Genomic DNA, 25830 nt, shown 5'->3' on the forward strand with positions numbered 1-25830 from the left:
CTTCTCTACCATGCTCTTAGCTCCTCCCTTTCCTCTCTCAGGGTGACAACACTTCTGATTGTGTTTCTTAAAGTTACAGACACACATTTTAAAGGTGTATTCTCAATTCACCACCTGGCTACACTAAAACCTACACACATTTCTCCCAAATTCCGAATAAAAATATTGTCATTTATTTGCAGAAAATGAGAATTGGCTGAAATAACAAAAAAGATGCAGAGCTTTCAGACCTCAAATAATGCAAATAAAATAAGTTTTAAGAGTTCAGAAATCAATATTTGGTGGAATAACCCTGGTTTTCATGATTCTCCTTAACTAGTCTTACACACTACTTTTGGATAACTTTATGCCACTCCTAGTGCAAATATTCAAGCAGTTCAGCTTGGTTTGATGGCTTGTGATGGATTGGTGTTTACACGCTTTGGGCTGAGTCGACTCATTGAGTGAATCAATGATTCAAAGCATTGTTTTGCTGCAGTTTTTAGAAGCGGTAGGATTTATTTCTAGTTAAAGATGTGCTTTACGGAGGTGCTGGAACAGTGCTGAAACTTTCTTTGGTATGAGCTCGGTCCTCGAAGCGGAATGAAAATATGTGCTCAGTATTCAGTGGGGGGCGCCGGTAAGGTGAACACAGGGCCGCTGCTAAGGTTTTGGAGGCCCTAAGCATAACTGGTCAGGGAGGCCCCCCCATCCCCCCCCCATCCCCCCCCCAAAAAAAAAAAAAAAAAACACACACACACACACAAACACAAAAGGTTTACGCAAAATTTTACTATTTATTAAAATTACACATGTAACTGTGAATATTTACAACGTTATAAGTAAGGCCAATAACAGTGAAGAACAGCACAAGAGTACTATTTATAATGTATAAATAATAAATGAAACGATGCATGTCTATTTTAAGCAGTGGACACGTCATTTACACAAGCCAGCCTTAAAGGTTATGAAATTATCGTTTATATTCGTGGTGTATTTATATCAGCCTGTCAAAATCTATAGAGCTGTCTGATCCTGCTGTCATACAGACCATTTGGATAGTGCACTGACGGCATTAGTCAATAGGTAGGCTACTCTGTTTATTAATTTTTTATTCAAGTCACTAAAAATCTTCAAACTACACTACTACTATTTGCAAACGTGCCACGTGCCTTGCAATACCCAGATTAGTTTCTAGTTAAGCGTTTAAAGCTACCAAATCAGCAAAGCCAACGTAACTAGCTCAGGCAACACCACTGAACATGAAGTAATCAAACTATTTAAACCTTTATCATCGAAGTTACTCACCAGAAAGGGATGCATGGGCCTCATCTTTCTGCTTCTTTTTCTTCTTCTCAGCTCCAGACTCAAACCGTCGCTTCATAGTTGAATTACCATTTAGTAGCAACTTCGCGCGGTGAACTTGTCTCCTGCCAAACTCAAGTAGCGTTGCTACTTTAGTTAGGACTAAGGTTGCCAGATAAGTTACGAATTTTCATCCTATTTGTTTATTTTATTTTAAGTTTTTAACTTACACAAATATTGCACTGGACAAGTTTTTGTATAGAATGGCCACATACACTTTAAAAATGGTTAAACATGCGCAAGATTTAGCGCCTCCATGCATTTTTTGATTATTTATTTGACTGGAAAATGTCACATCTGGCAACAACCAACAGAGCAAACCGAGCCGTGCCATTTCAGGCAATAGGGGTGGGGGCATTATATTATGCACAAAAATAATAACGTGCCGCTTTTAAGTAGTAGAGTAGGTGCCCCATGCAATGTTTAAAGACAAAAAAGATGAGCGTATCATAAATAATTCACATTGGGTTTTAAATTTAATAATGTCATAATTTCAACACATTTCATTCTCAGTCAATTTGGCTCCCTGCAACTGCAAAATGGTTGAGGCCTAACGCTGGCTGCGTTGTCTGCGTATGCAGAGCGGCGGCCCTGGGTGAACACATTAAGGACTGAGGGTACTGACTGCAGCCTGCAGGAAGGCAGAGTTGGACGTCCAGCCCCGCCCACTTTGTTAGCGTAATGCCGTCCAGTCGGTGGGACTTTGTCAGCGTCATGTTTTAGCTCCGCCTCTGAACGGAAGTAAACAATGAACAGGGCGGTTAGCTGACTTTAAATATGTGTCGCGTCGTCCGGCTTAAATACTGTGTATACACTACAAGCTTGTGAGACTGACGAGGCTTGGCGTGGACAAAGTGGGTGGGACTGGACGCGCTGGACGTCCAACTCCGCCTTCCCGCAGGCTGCAGTCAGTAGCAGTTGGTTATTTTTCTTCTTCTGCTGCCGTTGCTGAGGAACGCCTGCTCAGCTTCCTGTAATTGGTCCGAAAGTCCGCAGCATCCAGAAAAGCGCTTTTACACTGCAGGTGCAAAAAACTGCCCACTTTCACTCGCATTTTCCATTGTGAAACTGTCTCCAGTGTCTAATTTAAGCAGTCGGTTTTTCCTGAGCTAACGTTGGCAATTTTCTTTTTTCACCTCAAATTTTTATATATAAGTTATATATTTAAAAAAAATGTATTATTGTTCTACTATACCTAACCTCTTACTGCAGAAGCGCCCTCTAGCGGGCCCGCCGGCGGGCCCGTTCTGACTATGTAAATTAGAACGCTTAAAAGCGTCAAATATTCTAAACATACCGACCAACTAACCAACTCATATTCATTAGTACTACCTGCATGCAAATTTACAGCCATCTACATGAAACCAGTCGCCAGAAATCTCCAACTGAAAACAGCCTGTTTTTTCACATTGTTTACACGAGAAACACGCCTCCCCAACAAAATAGCCTTATAAAATAATATTAGTGTATAAAATAACATCATATTATATTATTGAAAATTCACTTACTATCACAGCATCCACAATACAGCACTGAACCGCAGGTAAAATATCCATAAAGTCCTTTATTTGCCTGCTCACTGCTCCTCAAAAACATGCGTTTAGTTTCAGCGCAGCCGTAACGTCGTATTCTCAAGCTCCCAGCGACTACACAATGGACTGTTTTCACGTAAAGTTGTACGTGAATACAAAGCTAAGGGTGTCCTCTTCTAGATTCAGTGGTTTTTATTGGTCTACAATCCACTACTTTTCTTGAGTGATCGTCTTTTGAACCAATGGCGTGAGCGCTGGATCGCGCTGGTGTTCAGGGCTGTCCAATCAAATCAGATAATAGCCTTTCTCCAGCGTCACAAAAGTGATTGACACCTATTTCAACCAATAGTCCACCCTTAGACGAAAACACTGATACGTAATTTGCCCTGATTGGTCTCCGAATGGCTGGGGGAGGGGCATGCCAAACCGTCACCACGTCACAAAAAAAACACCCCTCTCCAAACGCTAAAACTCCATAGCGCACACAGCGCGCAAACATGTGATTTTATGTGTCATTTCATCAAAAAAATATTAATATTACCCTGAGATGGACTCACATTAATTTATTTTATCACAAAGAAACAAAAAAATATTAAAATGTTGTTTTATAGAGACAGATTCACCTCTGTATTAGACTGGGGCGCTCTGGAGAGGTTTTTAAGCCTTTGGTGACGCCTGGTGGACACCTTATATATAATGCAGTGTAAATTCCCATGCTGTCAAAATAATGTTTTCAAATTTTGTACTTTGTTTGACAAGACCCTAATAAACCAGGAAATGTAGAGAATGATTAGCTAATCATCACCAACATCCATACACACACTATAAACTCAAAATATAATAGGCGCTTTTTGTTTTTTTTACATTTTCCTCTGCATTTAATGTTCTCAAATAGATCCTAAATAATGAAAATTACCTCTTGAAAGTGAATAACTGTTTTGTCCCAAGTGTCTACTTCAGTTTAAGCCCTGACTGGTCATTGTGCTATATGTAAAACTTAAGATATCCAGTGTGATAGCATAGTAGTGCAAATCGCATGAAAATAAGCAAAAACATGGATCTGCAGTAAGCGCTTTTACACTGCAGGTGCAAAAAACTGCCCACTTTCACTCGCATTTTCCATTGTGAAACTGTCTCCAGTGTCTAATTTAAGCAGTCTGTTTTTCCTGAGCTAATGTTGGCAATTTTCTTTTTTCACCTCAAATTTTTATATATAAGTTATATATTTAAAAAAAATGTATTATTGTTCTACTATACCTAAGAAGGTAGGGTCTTACAAGATCTCTTTGCAAAATTGACAAATTGGCTGACAATATTTGGCTTCGTCTCTAAAGAACAGAAGGGAATAGAACCACGGGGTCCATGTTTTCTACAGTTACTGTGTTGGATGGACAAGAACCACCATTTCAGCCACAATTATCACTGTCAATCATCACAAGTCAACTTTTAGAATTAATAATAATAATAAATGTATATCGTCACTAAAATGGAAAATCTATATCTAAAAGAGCTACTTTACAGGACAGAGATTAAACCTTTTTAACTTTCAATGGATGTCAATGTAAAAATTATTAAATTCAGGTCATTTTGGAAACTTTCTGTTGGTCCAGTCATCAAGACATTTTAATACAGTGTAATAAGGGACTGGTTTGTGGGCAGATGGTACAGCAATTAATTAGTATTGTCCATTCCTTAATTCCTCTGTGATGAGCAGCTGAAAGGAGCTTTTATTAGCTTTTACTTTATTTTATTTTTCTTAAATGCTGCATTCCCTGCCATCTGTTGCACAAAAAATATTTACCATAAAATTGCGACAACACATTAAACTTCAGTAATATAGTGAATATCTTTTTTAACAAAAAAAATTACTGTGGGTTTCTTTGGCCACTTGTGCCGCCATCTTGCCTGTGATACTCATAACCCTGTTTGGAGTGTGTCTCTGAAAAATCTCTGTTTGAAGGGTCATGTAGCCCTAACACTACCCCTCCCCCACCAGCCTAACAAGAATCGGGACATATACTTACAGGTGTGCAGGTGCAAAATTGGGTAGGGCAAAATGGTAGGGATTTAGTCTCACAATATTGGAGTGAACAGATAAATTAATATATAAATGTATTAAGTCAGAAAATCTCTGATCCAGTTTGACAGAGTTGTGCTGTGTGAGTTTCAAATGTATGGCTAATATTGGAGGGCACCACATATTTTAGCTGATGAGCTGAATCAGGTTTACTTGAGATAGGCCAAATTTCAAACTTTGCTGGTGACTGGTGGAGTTGTGCACCCCTGGCCTATAATAACAATGTAGCTTTATCTAATTCATTCTGTGATGTTTTCAAGTACAAATAAAAAAAATCACTCAAAACATTGACTGCAACCATGACATACATTACATATTGTTTTATCTTCTAGGTCAAAACAACTGGCTGTGTCACACTGCTTACACAGAGAGGCACCATGATACCGTCTTCAGTCATCATCATCCTCAACCTGGCTGCGTTGTGCACCACATTTGCCCTTTCAGAGACGTCAGCTCCACTTATTGATGAAAAGCCTTTTGTGATCATATGGAACGCCCCAACCTCCAAATGCCAACAACTGAAGATCCCATTGGACTGGTCTGCTTTTCAGGCCATTACCACACCAGCCAAAGTCCATAACCAAACCCTGACGCTGTTCTATAAGAAAAGAATAGGCCTCTTCCCTTATGTAGACCTTCAAACCATGGAACAGTACAATGGTGGCATTCCGCAAAGGGGTAACCTATCAGCCAGCCTAAAGAAAGCTGAAGCAGAGTTCACCCGCTATCTCCCAAGCTCTTCACCTGGCCTTGCTGTCATTGATTGGGAAGAGTGGCTTCCTTTCTTTGACCAAAATGTGGGCTTAAGAGAGATCTATAAGGAGCTGTCCCTTAACCACACTCTTGAGCAGGATGCTTCTCTAAGCAGGCAGCAGGCCAAAAGCAAAGCCAAGCAGCAGTTCCAGACCACTGCCAGAGATTACATGGAGAAGACCCTGAAGTTAGGAATTACTCTCAGACCACAGTATCTCTGGGGCTTCTACTTGTTCCCTGACTGCAACAACTATGATTTTGAGAATCCAGGCTATACAGGGAAATGCCCACAGAACACAACACAGTTAAATACTGAACTCCTCTGGCTCTGGAAAACAAGTACAGCACTGTTTCCTTCAGCATACATACCAGAGTCCATCAGTGGAAGCCAGAAGGCAGCACTGTTTGTCCGTCACCAGGTGAAAGAGGCACTGAGAGTCGCAGCCTTGTCTCAGCGACCCTATACTGCCCCGGTTTATGTGTACCTGAGGCCTTTGTTGCGGGACCAGAAAGAAGAGTACATGCAGGAGGCAAGGGTTAATAGTTGTACTGTATAGAATATAAAGCAGGGCTTTAAAATAGCATAACTCTCCCTGACTGTGTTCCAAATTAATAAAAAAAAAAGTGTTCAGTGTTATGCAAAATGAAATATTCCTTAAGAATTCAGATTAACAACTACTGTTAGTTTTGGTCTAAAATGCTTAGCTTTATGAAAACCCTGGCAACCAAATATTAAGTAGACATTTTTGACCTCTGCTTTCCCTTTCTCTAGACAATCAATTCATTTTTATTGCCAAAATATATACAGATTATTTCATTTCAGTTTGAAACAGAAATTGCATTCTTATTTACAGTATTGGAACCACTGACTGAAGTACTGATCCAGTTGACGAATGCAATGTGATAGACTGTGACAGACCCAATTAAAATAAATGTTGCATTGTGTGACTATTTCTTTTCCCTTGGTCGTCCTCAGGTTGACCTGGTGAGGAGTGTTGGGGAGAGTGCAGCTCTAGGAGCTGCTGGATGTGTGCTGTGGGGCTCCAGTTATGATTATAATGACATGGTATTGTCTTTATTATTCCAAAATCTAATCAGTTTTATTTTCACATATATACATACAAATATGCATTGAAATTTGTAATGATTAATAGTAGTTGTAGGAACACAAAGTGTTTGTCCTCCACAATCGATTCCAGGTGACTCTACCTCATGAAGACGCTGAGGTTTAAGTACAAAGAGTGTGCAGATCTGTCCTCAAAGATAAATGTGGTACTTAGAGGAATATCAAATATAAAATATAATCTGACAATTCTGCATGTGTTCCTGTATAGGTATTTTATTGTTGTGTTGCATATAACATTAACTGGAACTAACTGTTTTTCATCAGAATAGAGCATAAACCAGCCAATGAAAAAAATGGCAGTGCAGGCATTAGAGTGTGGCAGCACTCCAAAGCCAATGAAGCAAAGTAATAAGAGCTCATTTTGCTAATTTTATATGATTTCGATACTTTAATCATGTTTATTTTACTGTGTAGGAATAGTTTGTAACATAAAAAGGTACATTTTAAATGTAAAATAAAAAAAAGTTAAACACAGGCTTCCAATACAAAGGACACTAAAAACAAAAAAAAATACATATTTTGTTAATTGAATTTAACTTTTATATTATAGTGTTAGTTACTTATTTTGTGTGCATTACAGGTAGAAAACAGAATTAATGTGGTTAATGGTGTGGATATGTGAATGCAGATGTATGATGTATGGTATGAGTGCATTGGTTGGTGAGTAAAGTGCAGAGCAAGTTCATAGAAATGAAGATACACATTTTTTTTATTGCTGTTATCCAGTAATATTAACCCAAAAGAACCCATGGTGAAATATGTGTGTCACATGCCCTTTAAAAGCTGTGTAAAGTTCCTTACAGTACTTTGTCCTTTACTTTTACTCATGAAGTTAAGTGGAACTAAGTGGAACATACTGAACATCCTGAGAGCATCACTACAGGACAGTGTGAATCTGTGTTAGTTCATCTCATCTTATTTACAGAATGTAGGAATGCTGGATTAGTGCTGGAGATAAAACTAGCTAGCTAATTAAGAAAAGTTTATTATTTGATTCTTCAGCTCTGTTTTAAACCATTTAATGGTTCAGATGCATTAATAAACAGACGCATATAACTAGTTTTGACCTGATTACTACAACGAAATGTTAATAATATGAACTTGGGGTTGTGTCATTTATTAAAATCATATCATGATTTTAACCTTGAAATATTTACAGTCATGTTAATATTAATATTCAAAAATGGGTCTGGGTTCTTGTTGGTTAAATAAGTATTTAGTACATTAAACACGCTTTTCTTTCTTTGCAGACATCATGTGAAGCCCTTTCTACATACTTTTCCAAGACTCTAAACCAGTACATTGTGAACATCACCGCTGCAACGCGTCTCTGCAGTGACATGCTCTGTCAGGGTAATGGACGCTGTGTTCGTAAAAACTCTGATTCTGATGACCACCTTCAGCTTAACCCCAAGAGCTTCAACATCCAGAACATTGCTGGGAAATATACTATCACTGGGACACCTTCCAGCAGTGACCTGACTGACTGGGCCAACAAGTTCACCTGCCAGTGCTATGAAGGCAGAATCTGCTCTGGTAAAATATCATCTGGGTTATTATCCAGTATGTATGACAGTAAAACTGTGCTCCTGACAGTGCTCCTTCCAGTATGCTTACTGTTTAAATCATTGTAGTTTTTAATGTTTGTTACAATACCTGGTTATGAAACTTTTACCACAACTGTTACAACAATTAAAGAACAAAACAATACAAAATCATCCATCTTTTTGGTGTTTTTATTTATTTCATAATCCAGTTAGTACAGAACATTTACATAGAGTTTGTCATAAATTTGATCAATGTGTTTACTCGGACTTGGGCAATCAGAGAACAGGAAATGTCTGAGTTTACACCAGTAGGTCAATAATCAAATTTTTGTTTGTAACCAACCGATAGTCTCACAGAACAAGACACGATTTAATAAGACATTATGTAAAACACAAACTTTATACAGTAATTTTTTTCAGCAACATTAACACACAGTTCATTAGCTTAAATATAAAGATGAGTTAAATCCTTCAAATTCAGCATGGATTCCAAAGTATTTTGTTGTCATCTCCTGCTTATTACAAGAACCAAAGTCTGTTTTCATGCATGCACAGAATAATAAAATCAAGGATCCAATTAAAAGTAAACATGCACTATGAAATATGATGATTGCAGTAAAATTCAGCTCTCTTTACCAGATTTTCTAATCTAATCCCATTTTAGACCTTATTTCTACCAAAGAATTTCCCAGGTGTTAGCCTAAAACATCTTGATGATCTTAATGATAATTTCAGAAAAAGATTATACTGAAAGTCACACATGGTGGTGGTAGTGTGGTTGTCTGGGGCTGCTCTGCTGCTTTAGGACCTGGACAACTTGCTGTAAAAAATTAAATCATGAATTTCGCTGTCTACCAGACAATCCAGAAGGAGAATATCCAGCCATCTATTCATAACCTTAAGCTCAGGCATGCTTGGGTTCTGCAGCAGGACAATGATCCGAAGCACACAAACAAGTCCAGCTTGGAATGGCACAGTCAAAGTCAAAGTCTGATTAAGATGCTGTGGCACGATCTTAACTGGGCTGTTCAGAATGGCCAAAATTTCTCCACCGATATGTAAAAGATTTAATTACCAGTTACTGCAAACGCTTGATTTTAGTTGTTGCCGTCAACAACTTTTCCCGCAATAAATGATACTATCATTTAAAAAGTGTTTTTTATATTTACTTAGGTTATCACGTGTTTGATAATCTAAAAAATATTAAGTATGGTAAAAATGCAAAAACAAAGACAAAGTAAAAAGGATATTATTGGTGATTTCTATTGGTCTATTCACGATTTGTCAAATCTGAAATGGAAAAGCTGGAGATGCGATTTTTAGAGTGCAAATGAAGATATGATGAAAGTCACTTTTGTGGTTTCTTCATTACGTAATCCTGTAAAAAAAAATGAAGGTCATATGGAGAATTAAGTGGTTAAACAGAGTATAATCTAATGGAAAAAGCAAATGTGCTAATCTGTTTTGTTAGAAATTAAGTTAATTATTACATATCGCCACAGTTTATATTTATAACTTAACAGACTAATGTAATGGCCACTTCAATGTTATCATGAAAAGTAAATATAACAACCCTTGATAAGATGCAAGTGAAGTATATATATTTATGCACGGCGCACTTTAAAGTAGTCTGCTTTATGCATGAACATTCTGCTCTTTCCATTCGGCACAGGTGAGACAAATTATGTAAGTCTATTTTTATGCTGGTTTAAAGCCTGCAATGTACCAAATGTGGGACATGTGTGCCAAATATGTACAACAAATCTCTGTTGGTTATTTTATATTCAGTTGATGAAATGATGGTTGTTTATCTTTTTTCCTTTAAACAGCAATAATGTGCCATTTCAGTCAGTCATGTGGAGGGTCTTCTATTTACCTGTCCATCTTAATCATCTGTCTGAGCTGCTACTTCAACAATGCCTCATCACAGCCCCCTACAGCTGCTCCTCTCATTAAGGACACACCTTTTGCAATCATATGGAATGCACCCGTCGATGTGTGCAAGAACCTCAAGATCGGTTTGGACCTTTCTGCATTCCAAGCTGTCACCACACCAGCCAGTGTGCCTAACCAATTTCTCTTCCTTTTCTATACTGATAGACTTGGGCTGTACCCATATGTAGATCCTGCTACCAAGCAAGAGTACAATGGTGGTATTCCCCAAAAGGCACCCCTGAAAGCTAGCCTTAAGAAAGCCACAAGTGATATCGCTAAGTACATTCCTAACTCCACCCCTGGCTTAGCTGTAATCGACTGGGAATCATGGCGTCCACTGTGGGTCAGAAACTGGGATGCTAAACAAATATACAGAAAGTTGTCCATTGATTCTGTTTTAGCACAAAATTCATCTCTGTCCACATCTATGGCCACCAATATTGCAAAGGAGCGGTTTCAGACAGCAGCCAGAGATTACATGGAAGATACCATTCAGCTGGGGATCGAACAACGTCCAGAGCAACTTTGGGGTTTTTACCTGTATCCAGAATGTTACAATTTCAACTGGAACTTTCCAGATTACACTGGAAACTGCCCACCGACTGAGGAAGCCCGTAACAATGAGCTTCTTTGGCTGTGGGAGTCCAGTACAGCTTTGTTCCCCTCCGCATACTTGCCACTTACTCTGAAAGATGACCCCAAAGCAGCACTCTTCGTCAGGGGTGTGGTAAAGGAAGCAGTGAGGGTTTCTGCCCTTCCAAAGAAAAACTACACTTCCCCAATTTACACCTATTTCCAGCCTCTTTTCCGTGATCAGAACCGAGTGTACCTGGGCCAGGTGAGATTGCAGTTTTAGAAACTGATAGGCCAGTGTGTACTTACAGCCAGTTCACTCCTTGCTTCCAAATGATAAATATACAGTTTAATTTCTAATTTTTATTTGAACTTTTCCACTCAGGAAGATCTAGTCAGGACTATCGGGGAAAGTGCAGCTTTAGGTGCATCAGGAGCAGTGCTCTGGGGTGCAAGTGCAAGTTTCAACAGCAAGGTAATAAAAGTTTCATTATGCATAAATCTTTGGCTTTTGACATGTTGGACAGTGGAATTAAGCTATGTTTAGCCAAAATCAGTTAAGGTAAATTAAAGTGACTATATTGCAGTTAGGTCACTGACCCTGAGAAAGGCTTTAACTGCTCTTTAAAGCATACCTGTCCTTATAAAGCATACCTAAACGAAAAGAAACTCAAATTAGAAGCCGCTTTAACTGTTTTTGCATATAAGCACATCAGAAACCATCAAATATATTGAAATATATCTAATAAAGTGATGCCGTAGGCCAAATACAACTTTTGACTTTTGTTTTATGTGCTCCGTTAAAAACCTTGCTGATTCTTGCTGTTTATCTGACTCTATCTGTCTTTTCTTCTAGGAATCATGTGAAGCACTGTCTGCTTACCTGCTGACCACACTGAACCCTCACATAGCCAATGTGACCGCAGCTGCTAAACTCTGCAGCACTACTCTGTGCCAGGGTAACGGACGCTGTATCCGGAAGAACCCAAACTCAGACGACTACCTCTACCTCAACTCAGAGAATTTCAGCATTCAGAAGAGGAGAGGGAAATACGTAGCAGTTGGCATGCCTACTGTCACCGATCTCCTAAACTTTGCAGACAAATTTACCTGTCAGTGCTACACAGACCTGACATGCTCTGCTAAACTGGCCATTTCAGTTAGGAGCAGAATGGTTATTGAAGTGTGATTTTTACGCCTTTCTACTACCAGAAAGTTTTATTTTAACATTCTTTTACAATCAAAGAGCATTTTATGGCTTTTTTGTAAAAAAAGATATTCTGTTTAATACATAATAGATTATTCAAATTTTTATTATTATGCAAATGGATTTAGTGTAACAATAAAAATTAATCTAAAGTCATCTAGCTAACATAGTTTAAAAATGAACTTTCACACTGATGTTCTCTGTAGCAGCTTCATAGGTTTATCTGCGTCAAGGTGCACAGGCCCAAAAAGTAAAATGCAGGCCTATATTTTGTAAAAAAAATAAATAAATAAAAAAATAAAAAAATTAAATATAACATTGTAAAAAAATGCATCTAAATTTTAAACTATGTAAAACATCAGAACTTCCCACTGATTTTTTGGAACTACAAATGCCTCACATTTTGCATTTGTGGATTTGTGCATCTTTAAGCCAAACTATCTGGTAAAATGTACTTGCATCTACATTGATCACTGGTGGTTTAACTTGCACAAATCAGTTTGATTTTACATTACTTTTTAATTAATTAATTTAATTTAATTTGTTTATGTATAACTAGCTCAGGGGCGGTTTAACTGTTCTTTGCATTGTCACTGTTGTAGCTGTCTATCACACCATTTATTTATATGCCCTGCTGTCTGTGGATATGCACAGTAAACAGATACACAAAATGCTGCTGGATTGTAAAATGGTACCAACATTCACAAGCAGACATGTCATACCGCTTTTTCTTATTTATGTTTCTTTTAAAAATAATTAAAATGATTAAACAAACTGTCCTGTTCCAAGGTATCAATATGTCTTTAATCCATTTACATTTACAGAATTGTAATGTTGTCAATTTACCAAAACTTTCTACATGTTGGCACAAAAAACAGATATTCATTTAAAGCCCAAACCCATCTTTTTTATGTCATTTCTGCAATGAAAAAAAAAACATATCAGTTTCAGAAGAACACACAATACAGAGCTTTTTTATTTTTTTATACAGTTGATCTTATTTATGTCTAGCTTGCAGGATTTTTATTTTTTAGTAAAAGTAGCTGCGTTTTTTTTAGGTAGGTAACAGAATGTTCTGTGTTTAGGTAGCTAACACAGAATGGTATGATCCACTTTAGGGTGTTTGATATTGTAGGCCCATTAATGATTTACACTATATAGTGCACTATTTCTGTATTAGGCAGTGATTCCAAACACAGATGTAGGCTGTGATCGAAATGGTTTCCTGTATACATTTTAGGACACTACTGAGGAAGTCAGGCAGTTTTTTGAGTGACAAAAACGTAGCCACACCCACAAAGCCCCTGAGCACACATTTTTTAATAAATTAATTACTTATTAATTCATTTATTTTTTGAATTGCGTATGAGTAAAAATAATAAAATATTATAAAACACTTACATGACAGGAGAAAATATATAATCACTCATTATGACTAAATAAAAACTAGATAAATAAAATAAAATGAATTAAAATATATAACACAAGGCTTCCACTTTTATTTCACTGGCATGTATTTTTAAATTTAGTATTTTCTCTGCAATGTACAGGAGTTTAAACATCCATATTTAATAGTAAGACCATATATTTGCCGACTGTTTGCTGTGATTGGCTGGGCAATGGTTCGGGAGCTGAAAATGAGCGTTCTGATTGGCTCAGTTTATCAGTAGTCAACATCCAATCAAAAGGGATCAGCTGTCCCTTTTCACCAATTACTGCTCCTCCATTCCTGCACCTTTTCCGGGGTGGGAAAGGAGGAGTAGAAAAGGAGGAGAAAGAGAGGAGGAGTAGCAAAAGTTTATAAGGCATATTACATGAGCTAAATGTATCCCAAAATGCATTGAAAGTCTTTACTAAGCAGCAAAAAGAACTGCAAAAATGCCAAAGAAAAATGCAAAGAAAACAGACGGTGTTCAGCATAGAAATACATGGAAACATGGAAATAAAATAAAGTGAGTGTATATGTGCTTTCAATCAGAAAAGTAACTAAATATATATAGTGTAGCGGCCCACTTGGATTAATCACAAGACAATGCTCGGAGCTTCTACTGGTGCAACTTTATTTCTCTCCTCTTCTCACCACAGACGTTTTGACACCGTGAAAACTACATAACAGATACAAAACACAAATGCCATAGTACCATATTTCACAGATAATGAATAGAACAGTATTTAAACTTTTAAATTAGTAATTCTTAGCAAACTTCCACATGAATTTAACCTTTTAAGTTATTATGAGTTACAGTTCCTACTGAAAATAAAATAATAATAACCATTTCTCTTTGTCTTAAATGAAATAAATCACTCATTTGAATTAATGCACAATTTGTCTCTTCATACCTCCTTCTGCTTCCAAGGGCGCTAAGTTTGAGCTTTGTCTGCCAACAGCCTATCTTCCACACACCTCTCAGTGACAGTCTATGCGTGACATACAAATGACACAAAAAAAAACGGAGCAAACTACAATAAAATATCTTTCAAAAGTGTCAACACAGAAAATAATAAATAATTAATTTGTTCTCATGTTTTTACCGTTTCTGGAGCAACGTGCACAGCATTATGGTGAGAACTCGAACAGAAGGTTTAGCGTCAGTAATAACAGGAGGTAGTAGAATAAGAGCGGAGCTCTTCAAAATAAAAGCCCAAAATGTAGAGTGGTAGAACTGCATCATTTACCAAAGAAAAAATAAATAAATAAATAAAATATTCAGCTGTCATTTACACTCCCACCAAATCCTGCTACAATGAATAAAATAATACATAAACAAAACTAGATGAATTGTACAGGATTTCTTGACTCTAATAAATGACAGAAGTGATCAGAAGTATACAGGTGAACTGTATATCACAATCAATCAAGCAGTGTCTGCTTCAATTAATTCTCAAGGAGAAGTACTAATTTTTGTATAGGCCTCTCAATAACTGAAGGTTTAGAGTGAGGATCTTGTTTTCTGTGAGGCTTTCGTTCTCCTACTTGGACTTTGACTCGGCGTACCAAGCCGTCACTTTCTTGAACAGTTTCCACTACCCGTCCTAGTTGCCAATGATTTCTTGGGCGGTTGTCATCTTTAATAATGACAATGTCATTGACTTTGAGATTGCGTTGAGGTAAGTGCCATTTTTGTCTTATGGATATGTTGAGCAGATACTCCCTTTTCCAACGACCCCAAAATTGTTCAATGAGATACTGAACTCTCCTCCATCTCTTTGTGGCATACAAATCCTCCTTAACAAATACTCCAGGGGGAGGAAGTGCAACTTTCGATTTCATCATGATGAGGTGATTTGGTGTTAAAGGTTCCATAGCTTGAGGATCATTTATTCCATCTACTGTTAATGGGCGGCTGTTAACGATAGCCGTGGCTTCATAGAACAGTGTTCTAAGAGAAGCGTCATCAAGTCGACCTGGGCATTGTGCAAAAGTAGCATTTAGCACGTTTCTAATGGTTCTAATTTGCCGTTCCCAGACACCACCTGCGTGACTGGCAGAGGGGGAATTAAAGACAAATTCGCACTGCCTTTCAGTCATGAAGATTTCCAGTAGTTTGGTGTCGCACTGTTTAAGGGCTTCCTTAAATTCATTTCTGGCACCAATGAAATTGGAGCCGTGGTCGCAACGAAGTTGTCTAACAGCTCCTCTGAGACTGATGAAACATCTCAATGCGTTGATGAAGGAGTCTGTCGACAAATCTTCGAGCATCTCAATATGGACAGCTCTAGAGTACAGGCATGTGAAAATGAGTCCATATCTTTCGTATTCTTTGCGGGCTTTCTTGACAATAAATGGGCCAAAGCAATCCATGCCACTATACGTGAAAGGTGCTGAGGCTTCAAGACGTTCTTTAGGTAGTTCAGCCATTTGCTGGTTCTCTGTCGGCCGTCGAAGTTTCCTACAAAGCACACATGCGTGTATCAGCTTACTGACCAGCTTGCTCCCACCAATGACCCAGAATCCATTGGCCCTAAGCTCCATTTGTGTCTGGTTTCGACCTTGATGGCATGTCTTAGCATGGTAGTGAGACACTATGAGTTTAGTTACAGGACTATTGTTTGGTAAAATGACTGGGTGCTTGACTTTGTGACAGAGAGATGACTGTTTCAATCTCCCACCAACACAGAGTAGTCCTTCTGACCAGATGGGATTAAGATTGAAGAGAGAGCTTGAGCTTGGAAGTTCCTTTTGACCTTGAAGTATCTTTATCTCCTGGGGAAAGGCTTGCTGTTGTGCAATCTTAATCACAGTCTCTGCAGCCTTCACACGCTCCTCGACAGTTACATGTTCACTATGCTGTTTTTGTTTAGACCCAAGTCTCTTGATTCTTGCAACCACCTTTACGAGTGTTGTCCATGAAGAAAACCGACTCAGACGCTGGAGGATGTCATTGCAGCTATTGGTCTCGGTTGCAAGAACCTGGATTTTCTTTACTTCAGGATCACCAACAAGTAAGTCTGCTGGACTCCTGGGTGTTAGATGTAATTCACGCTCCCAGAGAAATTTTGGTCCTCGCAGCCAGTTCGTTGAGTGAATGTCTGAAGCATTAAGACCTCGGGATGCGTGATCCGCCGGGTTTTCTGAGGTGTCCACATAATGCCATTGATTAGGATCACTATTATCTCTGATCAGTTGAACACGGTTTGCAACAAATATGTGGAATCTACGGGCATCATTGTTGATGTACCCGAGCACAACTTGCGAATCAGTCCAGAAGAATTCCTGATCAATTTTCATGTCAAGCTCACCCTTTAACACGACGCTTACTTTTGTAGAAACCACCGCCGCTGCGAGTTCCAATCTCGGGATACTTGTGACCTTTGAGGGAGCAACCCTTGCTTTTGCCATCACGAGACTGCAATGGACTTCATCTTTGTCATTTTTGTACCGGAGATAAGAACATGCACCATATCCAATGCAGCTGGCATCTGAAAAATGGTGTAGTTCTACTCTGACAATGTTATGGAAGTTATGTGGGTGATAACATCTCGGGATTGAGACCTCCTTTAGCTTGACAAGACCATTTATCCATTCCTCCCACCGTGGCCTTATATCTTCTGGAAGTGGGTCATCCCATTCGATGCCTCTGTGACAAAGCTCTTGAAGGATACGTTTTCCACTTAGGCTGAAAGGAGCAATGAATCCGAGTGGATCATAAAGAGAGGCGATGACAGACAAACACCCACGACGGGTTGAGGGCTGATCCTTCAAACTGATGTTAAAGCTGAAAGTATCATCCTTTATCAACCACTGAATGCCGAGAGCACTTTCTGATGGTGTTGGATCGAATCCCAGAGGCTCAATGTTTGCTGCTCTTTCAGAGGGGTCTAAGCATGACAGAGCAGCTTCTTCATTTGAGTTGAATTTGTGAAGGCGTAGGCCTCCTCTTTTGCACAGCTCCTGGGCCTCAGTTATCAGTTTCTTGGCTTCTTCAACTGAGGAGACGCTGACTAACCCGTCGTCAACATAAAAATTTTTCTCCACAAACGCTGATGCCAGAGGATAGTTAGCTTTGTGTTGTCGTGCTAAATGCTTCAGACCAAAATTGGCACATCCTGGAGACGAAGCAGCTCCGAAGAGGTGGACAGTCATCCTGTACTCCTGTGGTTCCTTCTCCAAATCTCCACCTTTCCACCAGAGGAACTTTAGATAATTCTTGGATTCAGGCGTGACAGAGAACTGATAGAACATTCGTTCAATGTCACAGATAATGGCCACAGCTTCTTTTCTGAAGCGACAAAGCACTCCTATCAGTGGATTAATTAGATCAGGCCCAGTTAGCAGGGTGTCATTCAGAGAAATGCCACGGAATTTGGCCGAACAATCAAAAACAACTCTCAGCTTATCCGGTTTTCTGGGGTGGTAGATACCATGATGCGGAAGGTACCACTCCGTCTTTCCCTCAGATGTTGTAGGGACAAGCTCTGCATCACCCTTGTTAATGGTTTCCTCCATGAATGTTTTGTACTGATCATAGTATTGTTTGTTGGCTTTTAATTTTTTCTTAAGACACTGTAGGCGAACTGTGGCTAACCTCTTGTTATTTGGCAGGTTGGGTGGACTTTTGCCTTTGAAAGGGAGGGGCATCTCATAATGCCCGTCTTCTTTCTGCCTGATGTGGTCACTAAGGAACTGTATGAAATGAACATCATCGTGTGACACATATTTATCCTCATAGGTTCTCTCAATAAAGTCTGATTCCAAGGTCTTTAGAACATCTGTTGCAGATGGCATTGGCAGTTCTTTTACTGTTAGCCGATGTACAAAGCTTTGACTTCCTTGTCTGTCTAGGTGGGGGTTTGTCGAGCCTATTACACTCCATCCTAGTTCTGATCTCTGTGCAAATGGTTGATTTTTGTCACCTAAGACAACTTCAAGAGGAGCCAGGGCTGAAGGACAGTCATATCCTATTAGGAGCCCTACATCACAGTCTTGAAGGGGTGGCAACTTGTCTGCCAAATTTCTGAGATGAGGCCACAGAAATGCTGTTTCTTTCGTTGGAATGTAGGACTTATCCACCGGGATGAAGTCACGACTGTAGGCCTGCTGTAGTTGAATACAACTCTCAGAGTAGAGTCCTCGAACTTGTAGACCATGAACACTCTTGCTTGATATGATTGTGTCGATGGCTGTCATGGTACTAAGTTTCAGCTTTACTGGCTGAACATCCACATTGAGCTTATCAACTACATCTTCTAGGACAAATGATGAGTCACTCTGTGTGTCAAGTATTGCATATGTAAGTATTTCTCTGTGTGGTTCTTGTACTGATGATACAAAGACTGGAACGATACTTGAGGTAGCAGAAGAGCGTTGTGTTGATGTATGGGACACGACCTTGTGTGTTTCCTGGCTTGCACGTTCTTCTGTGGAAGTGGAGCGGTTCGTTATTGCTTCCACAGGTCTTTGGCTCCTGTCTTCGTGCAAGCAGGTTGGGTGACGACGATTGCAGGTGTTGCATGTGTGTCGCCTCTTACAGTCCTTGGTCATATGACCCTTTCTTAAGCATCCAAAGCAAAGCCGATTTTCATGAATGAATGCCCTTTTATCTTCAACACTCTTTGCTGTGAAAGTGGGACACCTTGTGATGCCATGAGTTTCACTTTTACAGACAGAGCAAAGCAATTTTGGTTTGCTACTGTTAGTTTCTTGTTTCTCTTTAACAAAACTGTTTGGTTGTATGCTTGTATTGAAAGCTTTGGCTCTCTTTGGAATTCTATCATCTACAGGTTTGAAATTTATCACCAGTGGAGAAGCAATAGGGTTACAAGCTATCCGTGCCTCTCTGCTAAGGAACCCTGTGAAGCATGCAAGATCTGGATAGCTGCCAGATGTGTCAAGTTCATCTACAACAATTCGACTCCACTTTCGAACAATCCATTCTGGCAGTTTTCTGAGCAACTTGTGGTTTTCCTCACAGTCGTTAAGAATAGCTAATCCTTTGACGTATGGCATTGCCTCAGTGCAGCTTTGGAGGAAGTCGGCGAACTCTCGTAGTGCTAGCGGGTCATTTGTGCTGATCTTCTGCCATTTCATGAGCTTATCACGGAAAGCTTTCTGTATGATGAAAGGGTTACCATATCTGTCTTGTAAAACTTTCCATGCTCCATTGTATGCATCCTCTGAATCTCTATAAAAGAAACCCTCAACAGCTTTACGGGCCTCTCCAGCAAGATAATTTTTAAGATAAAAAATTTTCTCACTTGCTGGAAGTGGTTTTCTGTCAATCAGAGTCATGAATGACATTTTCCAATCTGTAAACCTTAAAGGGTCACCACTAAATGTGGTGGGTTCAGGGACTGGCAAGCGGTTCATACTCAGTGAACTAGCAATTGCTTGTGCTAAGCTGGCCGACTCTTGTGTCATAGTCACCTCAGGCACTGCTTGGTGAGGTCGGAACGAGGCAGCATCTGGATTCAACCGAGGCTCTGTTTGTGTTCTGTTATGAGCTGAGCTAGTTCTGCTGTCAATTTCTTCTTCAAAACTGTCATATGCTCTGACACGAGCTGCGGCTATAGCGACCTCTTTTGTTGCTTGCAACTGCTGCAGTTTTGCTCTCTCTTGTTCCAACTGTTGTCGCATTTCCACTTTTCTTTGTTTAATTTCTGACAACATTTTTGCCTCTTTGAGTTTCCATTCGCTTTCTAACTTGTGAAGATGTGCTCGTTGTGCTTGAATTTCTTCCATGGCCTTTGACTGTTCCAGCTTAGCAGCAAGCTCTGCTTCTGCATCTACTCTACTGTTATGGATACTGGTTGAGCTGGAGAGTTTGCTTGATTTCTCTGGTGACTCTGATGAACTTACAGTTTCAGTTTTAGTTAAGCCAAAGACCGACCCATATTCCTTTTTGTTCAACATTTCTCTTACTCTTTCTTTTTCAAGTTGATCATTATAATCTTCATCAATAGCTTCTTGACGGTTGCTTATGAGGTCACAAATTTCCTTTGTCAGCACAACACAAGCGTCCATTTTTTTTACAATCTCTGGCGTGGTGTTACAGTTACGTAGAATAGGTTCATACTGCAGTTTAACAGCATCATACTTTGCTTGAATATCTTCGTGCAGTTTATTGAGGTCTTCTAATAAGCAGAAGGTTTTTAATTTTGTCCTAATCTCCCTTGCTGCTAGCTTCCAAGAGTCATAGGCCTTGTTAAATGTTTTTTCCCGTTTTTTAGTATCTTGGTCATACATTTCTTGGCCTTTTTCTGTTAGCTTTCTCTCTCGTGAGCTAGACCTGAGTGGCATGTCTATGGGCTTGTCTGTTACTTCTGTTGGGAGTGACATCTTTGTGCAACTGTTTCACGTCTAGCGTGGCTTTGATTACCCTATGCCTGAATTCACACCTATGAGCTGTAGTTATCTTTTACCACAGAGTAAATCTATATCAAGCATTTACAAATCATGGACATTCAAAGGAATTTTAGCATGAAACAGTAACAAGTGTCATAAACAATCATTGTAAACATTAATAGCTTCAGCGTTTTTTTTTTTTTTTTTTTTTGAGACGAAAACACATACAATTTGTAAATAGTTCTCTTTGCTCTTTAGCACTCAATGTCCTTTTCAGAATCCGTAATTGTACCTTAAGTGTGCTGTCCCTTTTTAATCTTGCCTGTGCAGGATATTGGTGTGAGCGGAATCAGCTGGCTGGTATCAGTTGGGTAGCTGGATCTCAGATGAGGTGTCAGCTTCTCTGATGGTCTCTTGTAGTAAAGGAGTTTTCACTGTAGCGGCCCACTTGGATTAATCACAAGACAATGCTCGGAGCTTCTACTGGTGCAACTTTATTTCTCTCCTCTTCTCACCACAGACGTTTTGACACCGTGAAAACTACATAACAGATACAAAACACAAATGCCATAGTACCATATTTCACAGATAATGAATAGAACAGTATTTAAACTTTTAAATTAGTAATTCTTAGCAAACTTCCACATGAATTTAACCTTTTAAGTTATTATGAGTTACAGTTCCTACTGAAAATAAAATAATAATAACCATTTCTCTTTGTCTTAAATGAAATAAATCACTCATTTGAATTAATGCACAATTTGTCTCTTCATACCTCCTTCTGCTTCCAAGGGCGCTAAGTTTGAGCTTTGTCTGCCAACAGCCTATCTTCCACACACCTCTCAGTGACAGTCTATGCGTGACATACAAATGACACAAAAAAAAACGGAGCAAACTACAATAAAATATCTTTCAAAAGTGTCAACACAGAAAATAATAAATAATTAATTTGTTCTCATGTTTTTACCGTTTCTGGAGCAACGTGCACAGCATTATGGTGAGAACTCGAACAGAAGGTTTAGCGTCAGTAATAACAGGAGGTAGTAGAATAAGAGCGGAGCTCTTCAAAATAAAAGCCCAAAATGTAGAGTGGTAGAACTGCATCATTTACCAAAGAAAAAATAAATAAATAAATAAAATATTCAGCTGTCATTTACATATAGCAACACGAGGGGGGTAACAATGAGGGGATAGAGAGCCATTTCGATCACATCCATATTATTCCTCTTACGACTTAAGATCGTGTATAACTTCCCAGTGAGGAACTCCTATTTTTTACTATAATTAAGTCACCACGTGAACGTAGCATCAATTAGCAGGTGCAGGAGATTATGATAATGAGAATGAGGTACAACGGTAATCCTAGGAAGACATGGGCCATGGGAGAAGAGGAGCTGGTGTGAATGAAATTCAGTTGCTGGTGTGAAATATTCAGTGGCTATATTCTTCTATAAAGCAGTGCAAAGATACATATATAGATAAATAATATGATTTTTTTTTTTTTTTTTGCTGATGTCTTAATTTTTTTTATGAATTTGAAAAGTGCTAAACCATAAATGTCCATATCTGTGTATACCTGTTTAAAATACTGATGAATAGCAAGAAATATCATAAAGTAACTACAAATATTTTGCATTTTGTTGCAGATCCAGTTTGCTGTTGAGCAACTAGTGCTGGGACTTTAACTTTTTGGTAAGTATTAATTCCTTTATCTAAACAAACAAATACTAACATGGTGGGATTAATTTGTTTCATTTTTATTCAAAAAATATTTTATTTATTTTTTTGTAGGTGCTGATGAACCATAACATGATGTTCTTTAGTAACTTGTTTGTAAGTCTGATGTATGCCCATTACTGCTGGACTGTGATCACTGCTTCTCTGATGCCAGGTTTCCCTTTTGTGTTTGTGTGGAATGCTCCTACAGAACTCTGCAGGAGTCGATTTGGCTTTGAGCTAGATCTGTCTTACTTCCAAATTGTGAGCAGCACATTAAAGACAGCCACTAATCAAAGGGTCTCCATCTTCTATACTGACCGCTTTGGCATCTTCCCTTATGTGGACAAGGAGAGTGGAAAGCATCATGGCAGTGGTCTTCCACAGCTGATTGATTTCACCAGGCACTGGGAGCTGGCTGAGGGGAGCATCATCTTCTATATTCCTGAGGATCAGCCTGGCCTGGCTGTGCTGGATTTTGAGGAGTGGAGACCACAGTGGGTCCGAAACTGGGGCAACAAATATGTTTACAGGGAGCAGTCTATTAAAGCCATCATGCAGAAGAACCTCTCTCTGTCCTATAAAGAAGCACACGCGTTAGCAGTGATTGCGTTTGAGAAGGCAGCAAAGGAGTACTTCCTCCAGTCCTTGAGCCTTGGAAAGAAATTGAGGCCTTCACGTAAATGGGGCTACTACCTGTATCCTGAGTGTTATAACTATCACTACAAAAACAACATGGATCTTTACACAGGAGAGTGTCCAGAAATTGAAAAGCTGAGGAATGACAAGCTGCTCTGGCTTTGGAATGAATCTACCGCCCTCTTTCCATCCATCTATCTGGAGCTTGCACTACAGGAGTCCCATCAGGCAAAGCTTTATGCTCGTCACAGGGTTCAGGAAGCCATGAGGGTTTCCAAACTCTCAAACAGGAGCTCTGCTGTTCCTGTTTATCCATACATTCGCCCATGCTTTAAAGACAGTGACGTCAACTACCTGTCTGAGGTGAGTGTTGGTATGGATTTCAATTTATGGATTTAAAATTTAATTTCCTGTCCTAGATTTTGCAATAATCCCAGGACCACTTGTTGATGTAACTGATAAGTTGTCTTTTGTGGTTAAGATTTTTGTGGATAACTCTTGGATCAGAGATTGAACACCAAAAACCTTAAAAGCCTGCACCATGCATTTAGGTCATTTAAGTATATCCTGTCAAAAACTAATAGAGACTGAGATGATTTTGTTTGTCTTTACCAGAGCTTGTTGCCAAAATACTGTTAGCATAATGCTAAAATATTGTTTAGTTTATTTTTTTTATTTTTATTTTTTTACAATTTAAAACCAGTTGTATTTAACATTGTGTAAACATTTCATGAGAAAGAGGGGGAGGATAATTAAGTCATTGTGCAGAGTGTTCACCCAATCGATTGTTTACTCTTTGAGTTAATGGATTTTATTTGTAAGTAGTCCTAATATCCACATTAAAAAGCAATGCAGAAAGACAGTTCATATTTTCTACTATTAATAATTTGCTCTCTCTCCCTCCCAGTATGACCTGGTCAACACTGTAGGTGAAGCTGCTGCTTTAGGAGCTGCTGGGGTCATCTCATGGGGTGATATGAAAATCTCAAATTCTGAGGTAATATTTTTTAAAAGCATAACTATAATTTTTTTGTCAGAGCACTGTATAATACAACTGTTTTTAAACATAATTGACTAACCCTCTAAACGGTCACCTTGTAATGTCTGATGTTTCTCCTCAAACTGTGACCTGTCTGAAAGTTTTTTTTTTTTCTGTACTCTCACTTGTTTCCTGTGACACAGGCGTCCTGTGCAGCTGCAAAACACCACCTAAAAGAAGTCATGAACCCATACATCTTAAATGTGACCACTGCCACACAGCTGTGCAGTGAAGCCCTGTGTCAGGGTAAGGGCAGGTGTGTGAGGAGGATCTGGGACAGTGGAGAGTATCTTCACTTGTCTCCACAGAGGTATCAAATCTACAAGGACAGCACGAGTGGGCTGTTTGTGAAGGGTCAGATCTCACAGGAGGACGTCGATTGGTTTCAGGAGAGGTTTGACTGTGCGTGCTACACAGGGGAGCCGTGTTATGCACCTCTCGCTCTGAATATTGTTTCCAGGTTTACCTATAATGATGGTTTGTCTTTGTCACACTTCACGATGGTACAATGGCTGGCCTATGCACTGACCATTACATGGATTGTTGTGATTTGTTGATTTGTTGAAGCACTTTCAAGATAATAAAAAAAAAAACTTTACATAAAAACTGCAGTACAATTGAGTGATTAATTTTGGTTCATAGAACATCAATATTTAGATATTTTATTTAAATATTTGAGGTGACCAGGACTGATAGAAGGGCACAGTGGAAGTTAACACTGCACCTTTTGCTAAACAAAATTTGGATTAGTATCAAAATAAAACAACCAAAATACTGATCATAAAATACGGATCGCCTAAGCAAAATTACATGGAAATTTACATGGTCGGAAAATAAATATTGCATGTAATATTCTTTTGTGGGAAGGGAAAGGTCACCTGAGGATTTTTTTTTCTTCAAATTAATTATCTCGAGATAATTAATAAGATAATAAATTCTCAGATGTTTTGCTAACTGCAGTACCCCCTCTGGCCTTTAGATGGCACAAATACCCCATTCACTATTTTCGTTTTTTAACCCTGTCTCAAAAGCAAAACGCTCGCTAGCAGGTCAGAGTGTCATTTGACACGGTTCAGAGGAAGAATTGCTCTGATAAATAAGAGGTATTCGTTCTTAATTAGGAGGAGATGCGTTTTTTTCCGGGCCACGTCGATTAAGGTGTGTGCATGTGCGGGTATCTATTTAATCCTAAAGTTGTCCAGAAAGCTGTGTCTACTCTTAAATGAAAACCAATATCACTTCAATATATTTGTGAAAATACTTTGAAATGGTGTTTTGCGCTTTAAAACGCTTCAAATGACACTGACATAATTTACAGATGTCAGTTAACAAGCACTGAAACTCTATCTTTGTATTTGAGTTAAAATAAAGTGAATAAAGCGATGGCATATTCTGCCAAACCTGTAACATTTCTGTCCCCAGGAAATTACATGTATAAATGTGCACACAATATAACTTTAAAATACATTTTATTATTAAGCTTAGTGTCTTGTACATTGATAATTAATAACAGTGAAAAATAGCATTTTTACTATAAAATAAAAATCCTTCAGAGATGTC

At 38.8% G+C, this 25830-nt stretch overlaps 4 protein-coding genes across 9 annotated transcripts; 3 read left to right on the forward strand and 1 right to left on the reverse strand.

Moving 5' to 3' along the window:
* Window positions 1-2096: 2096 nt before the first annotated feature.
* Window positions 2097-8550, forward strand: LOC103028224 (hyaluronidase PH-20). The gene is made up of 4 exons (XM_022672244.2): window positions 2097-2368; window positions 5286-6236; window positions 6683-6772; window positions 8083-8550. Exons 2-4 carry the CDS (start codon window positions 5331-5333, stop codon window positions 8464-8466), a joined length of 1380 nt encoding a protein of 459 aa, XP_022527965.2. The 5' UTR covers window positions 2097-2368; window positions 5286-5330; the 3' UTR covers window positions 8467-8550.
* Window positions 8551-10019: 1469 nt separating this feature from the next.
* On the forward strand, window positions 10020-12387 carry LOC103027908 (hyaluronidase-5-like). Of its 2 annotated transcripts, none has more exons than XM_007246627.3 (4): window positions 10020-10065; window positions 10209-11152; window positions 11273-11362; window positions 11744-12387. In XM_007246627.3, exons 2-4 carry the CDS (start codon window positions 10214-10216, stop codon window positions 12074-12076), a joined length of 1362 nt encoding a protein of 453 aa, XP_007246689.3. In that variant the 5' UTR covers window positions 10020-10065; window positions 10209-10213; the 3' UTR covers window positions 12077-12387. The 2 variants fall into 2 exon arrangements, with proteins under 2 accessions (XP_007246689.3, XP_049330553.1); XM_049474596.1 differs by having other exon boundaries at window positions 10028-10051.
* A 1564-nt stretch (window positions 12388-13951) lies between these two features.
* On the forward strand, window positions 13952-24885 carry LOC103034129 (hyaluronidase-5). 2 transcript variants are annotated; one of them, XM_022671893.2, is made up of 5 exons: window positions 13952-14046; window positions 22523-22568; window positions 22668-23594; window positions 24139-24228; window positions 24414-24885. In XM_022671893.2, exons 3-5 carry the CDS (start codon window positions 22674-22676, stop codon window positions 24825-24827), a joined length of 1425 nt encoding a protein of 474 aa, XP_022527614.2. In that variant the 5' UTR covers window positions 13952-14046; window positions 22523-22568; window positions 22668-22673; the 3' UTR covers window positions 24828-24885. The 2 variants fall into 2 exon arrangements, with proteins under 2 accessions (XP_022527614.2, XP_007246612.3); XM_007246550.3 differs by lacking the exon at window positions 13952-14046 and adding an exon at window positions 22197-22296.
* LOC111194100 (uncharacterized) lies at window positions 14131-22016 on the reverse strand. Of its 4 annotated transcripts, none has more exons than XR_007437829.1 (2): window positions 14627-22016; window positions 14131-14512 (listed from the first exon to the last, which is right to left on the reverse strand). XR_007437829.1 is itself a non-coding variant. In XM_049474593.1 (2 exons), the coding sequence occupies exon 2, from the start codon at window positions 20868-20870 to the stop codon at window positions 14970-14972; it is 5901 nt and encodes a 1966-aa protein (XP_049330550.1). In that variant the 5' UTR covers window positions 20871-21729; window positions 21844-22016; the 3' UTR covers window positions 14131-14969. The 4 variants fall into 4 exon arrangements, 2 of the variants coding, with proteins under 2 accessions (XP_049330550.1, XP_049330551.1); XR_007437830.1 differs by having other exon boundaries at window positions 14131-14199; window positions 14435-22016; XM_049474593.1 differs by having other exon boundaries at window positions 14131-21729; window positions 21844-22016.
* Window positions 24886-25830: the final 945 nt, after the last annotated feature.

Source organism: Astyanax mexicanus, chromosome 2 (assembly GCF_023375975.1).
Source record: "Astyanax mexicanus isolate ESR-SI-001 chromosome 2, AstMex3_surface, whole genome shotgun sequence".
Classification (NCBI taxonomy): Eukaryota; Metazoa; Chordata; class Actinopteri; order Characiformes; family Acestrorhamphidae; genus Astyanax; species Astyanax mexicanus.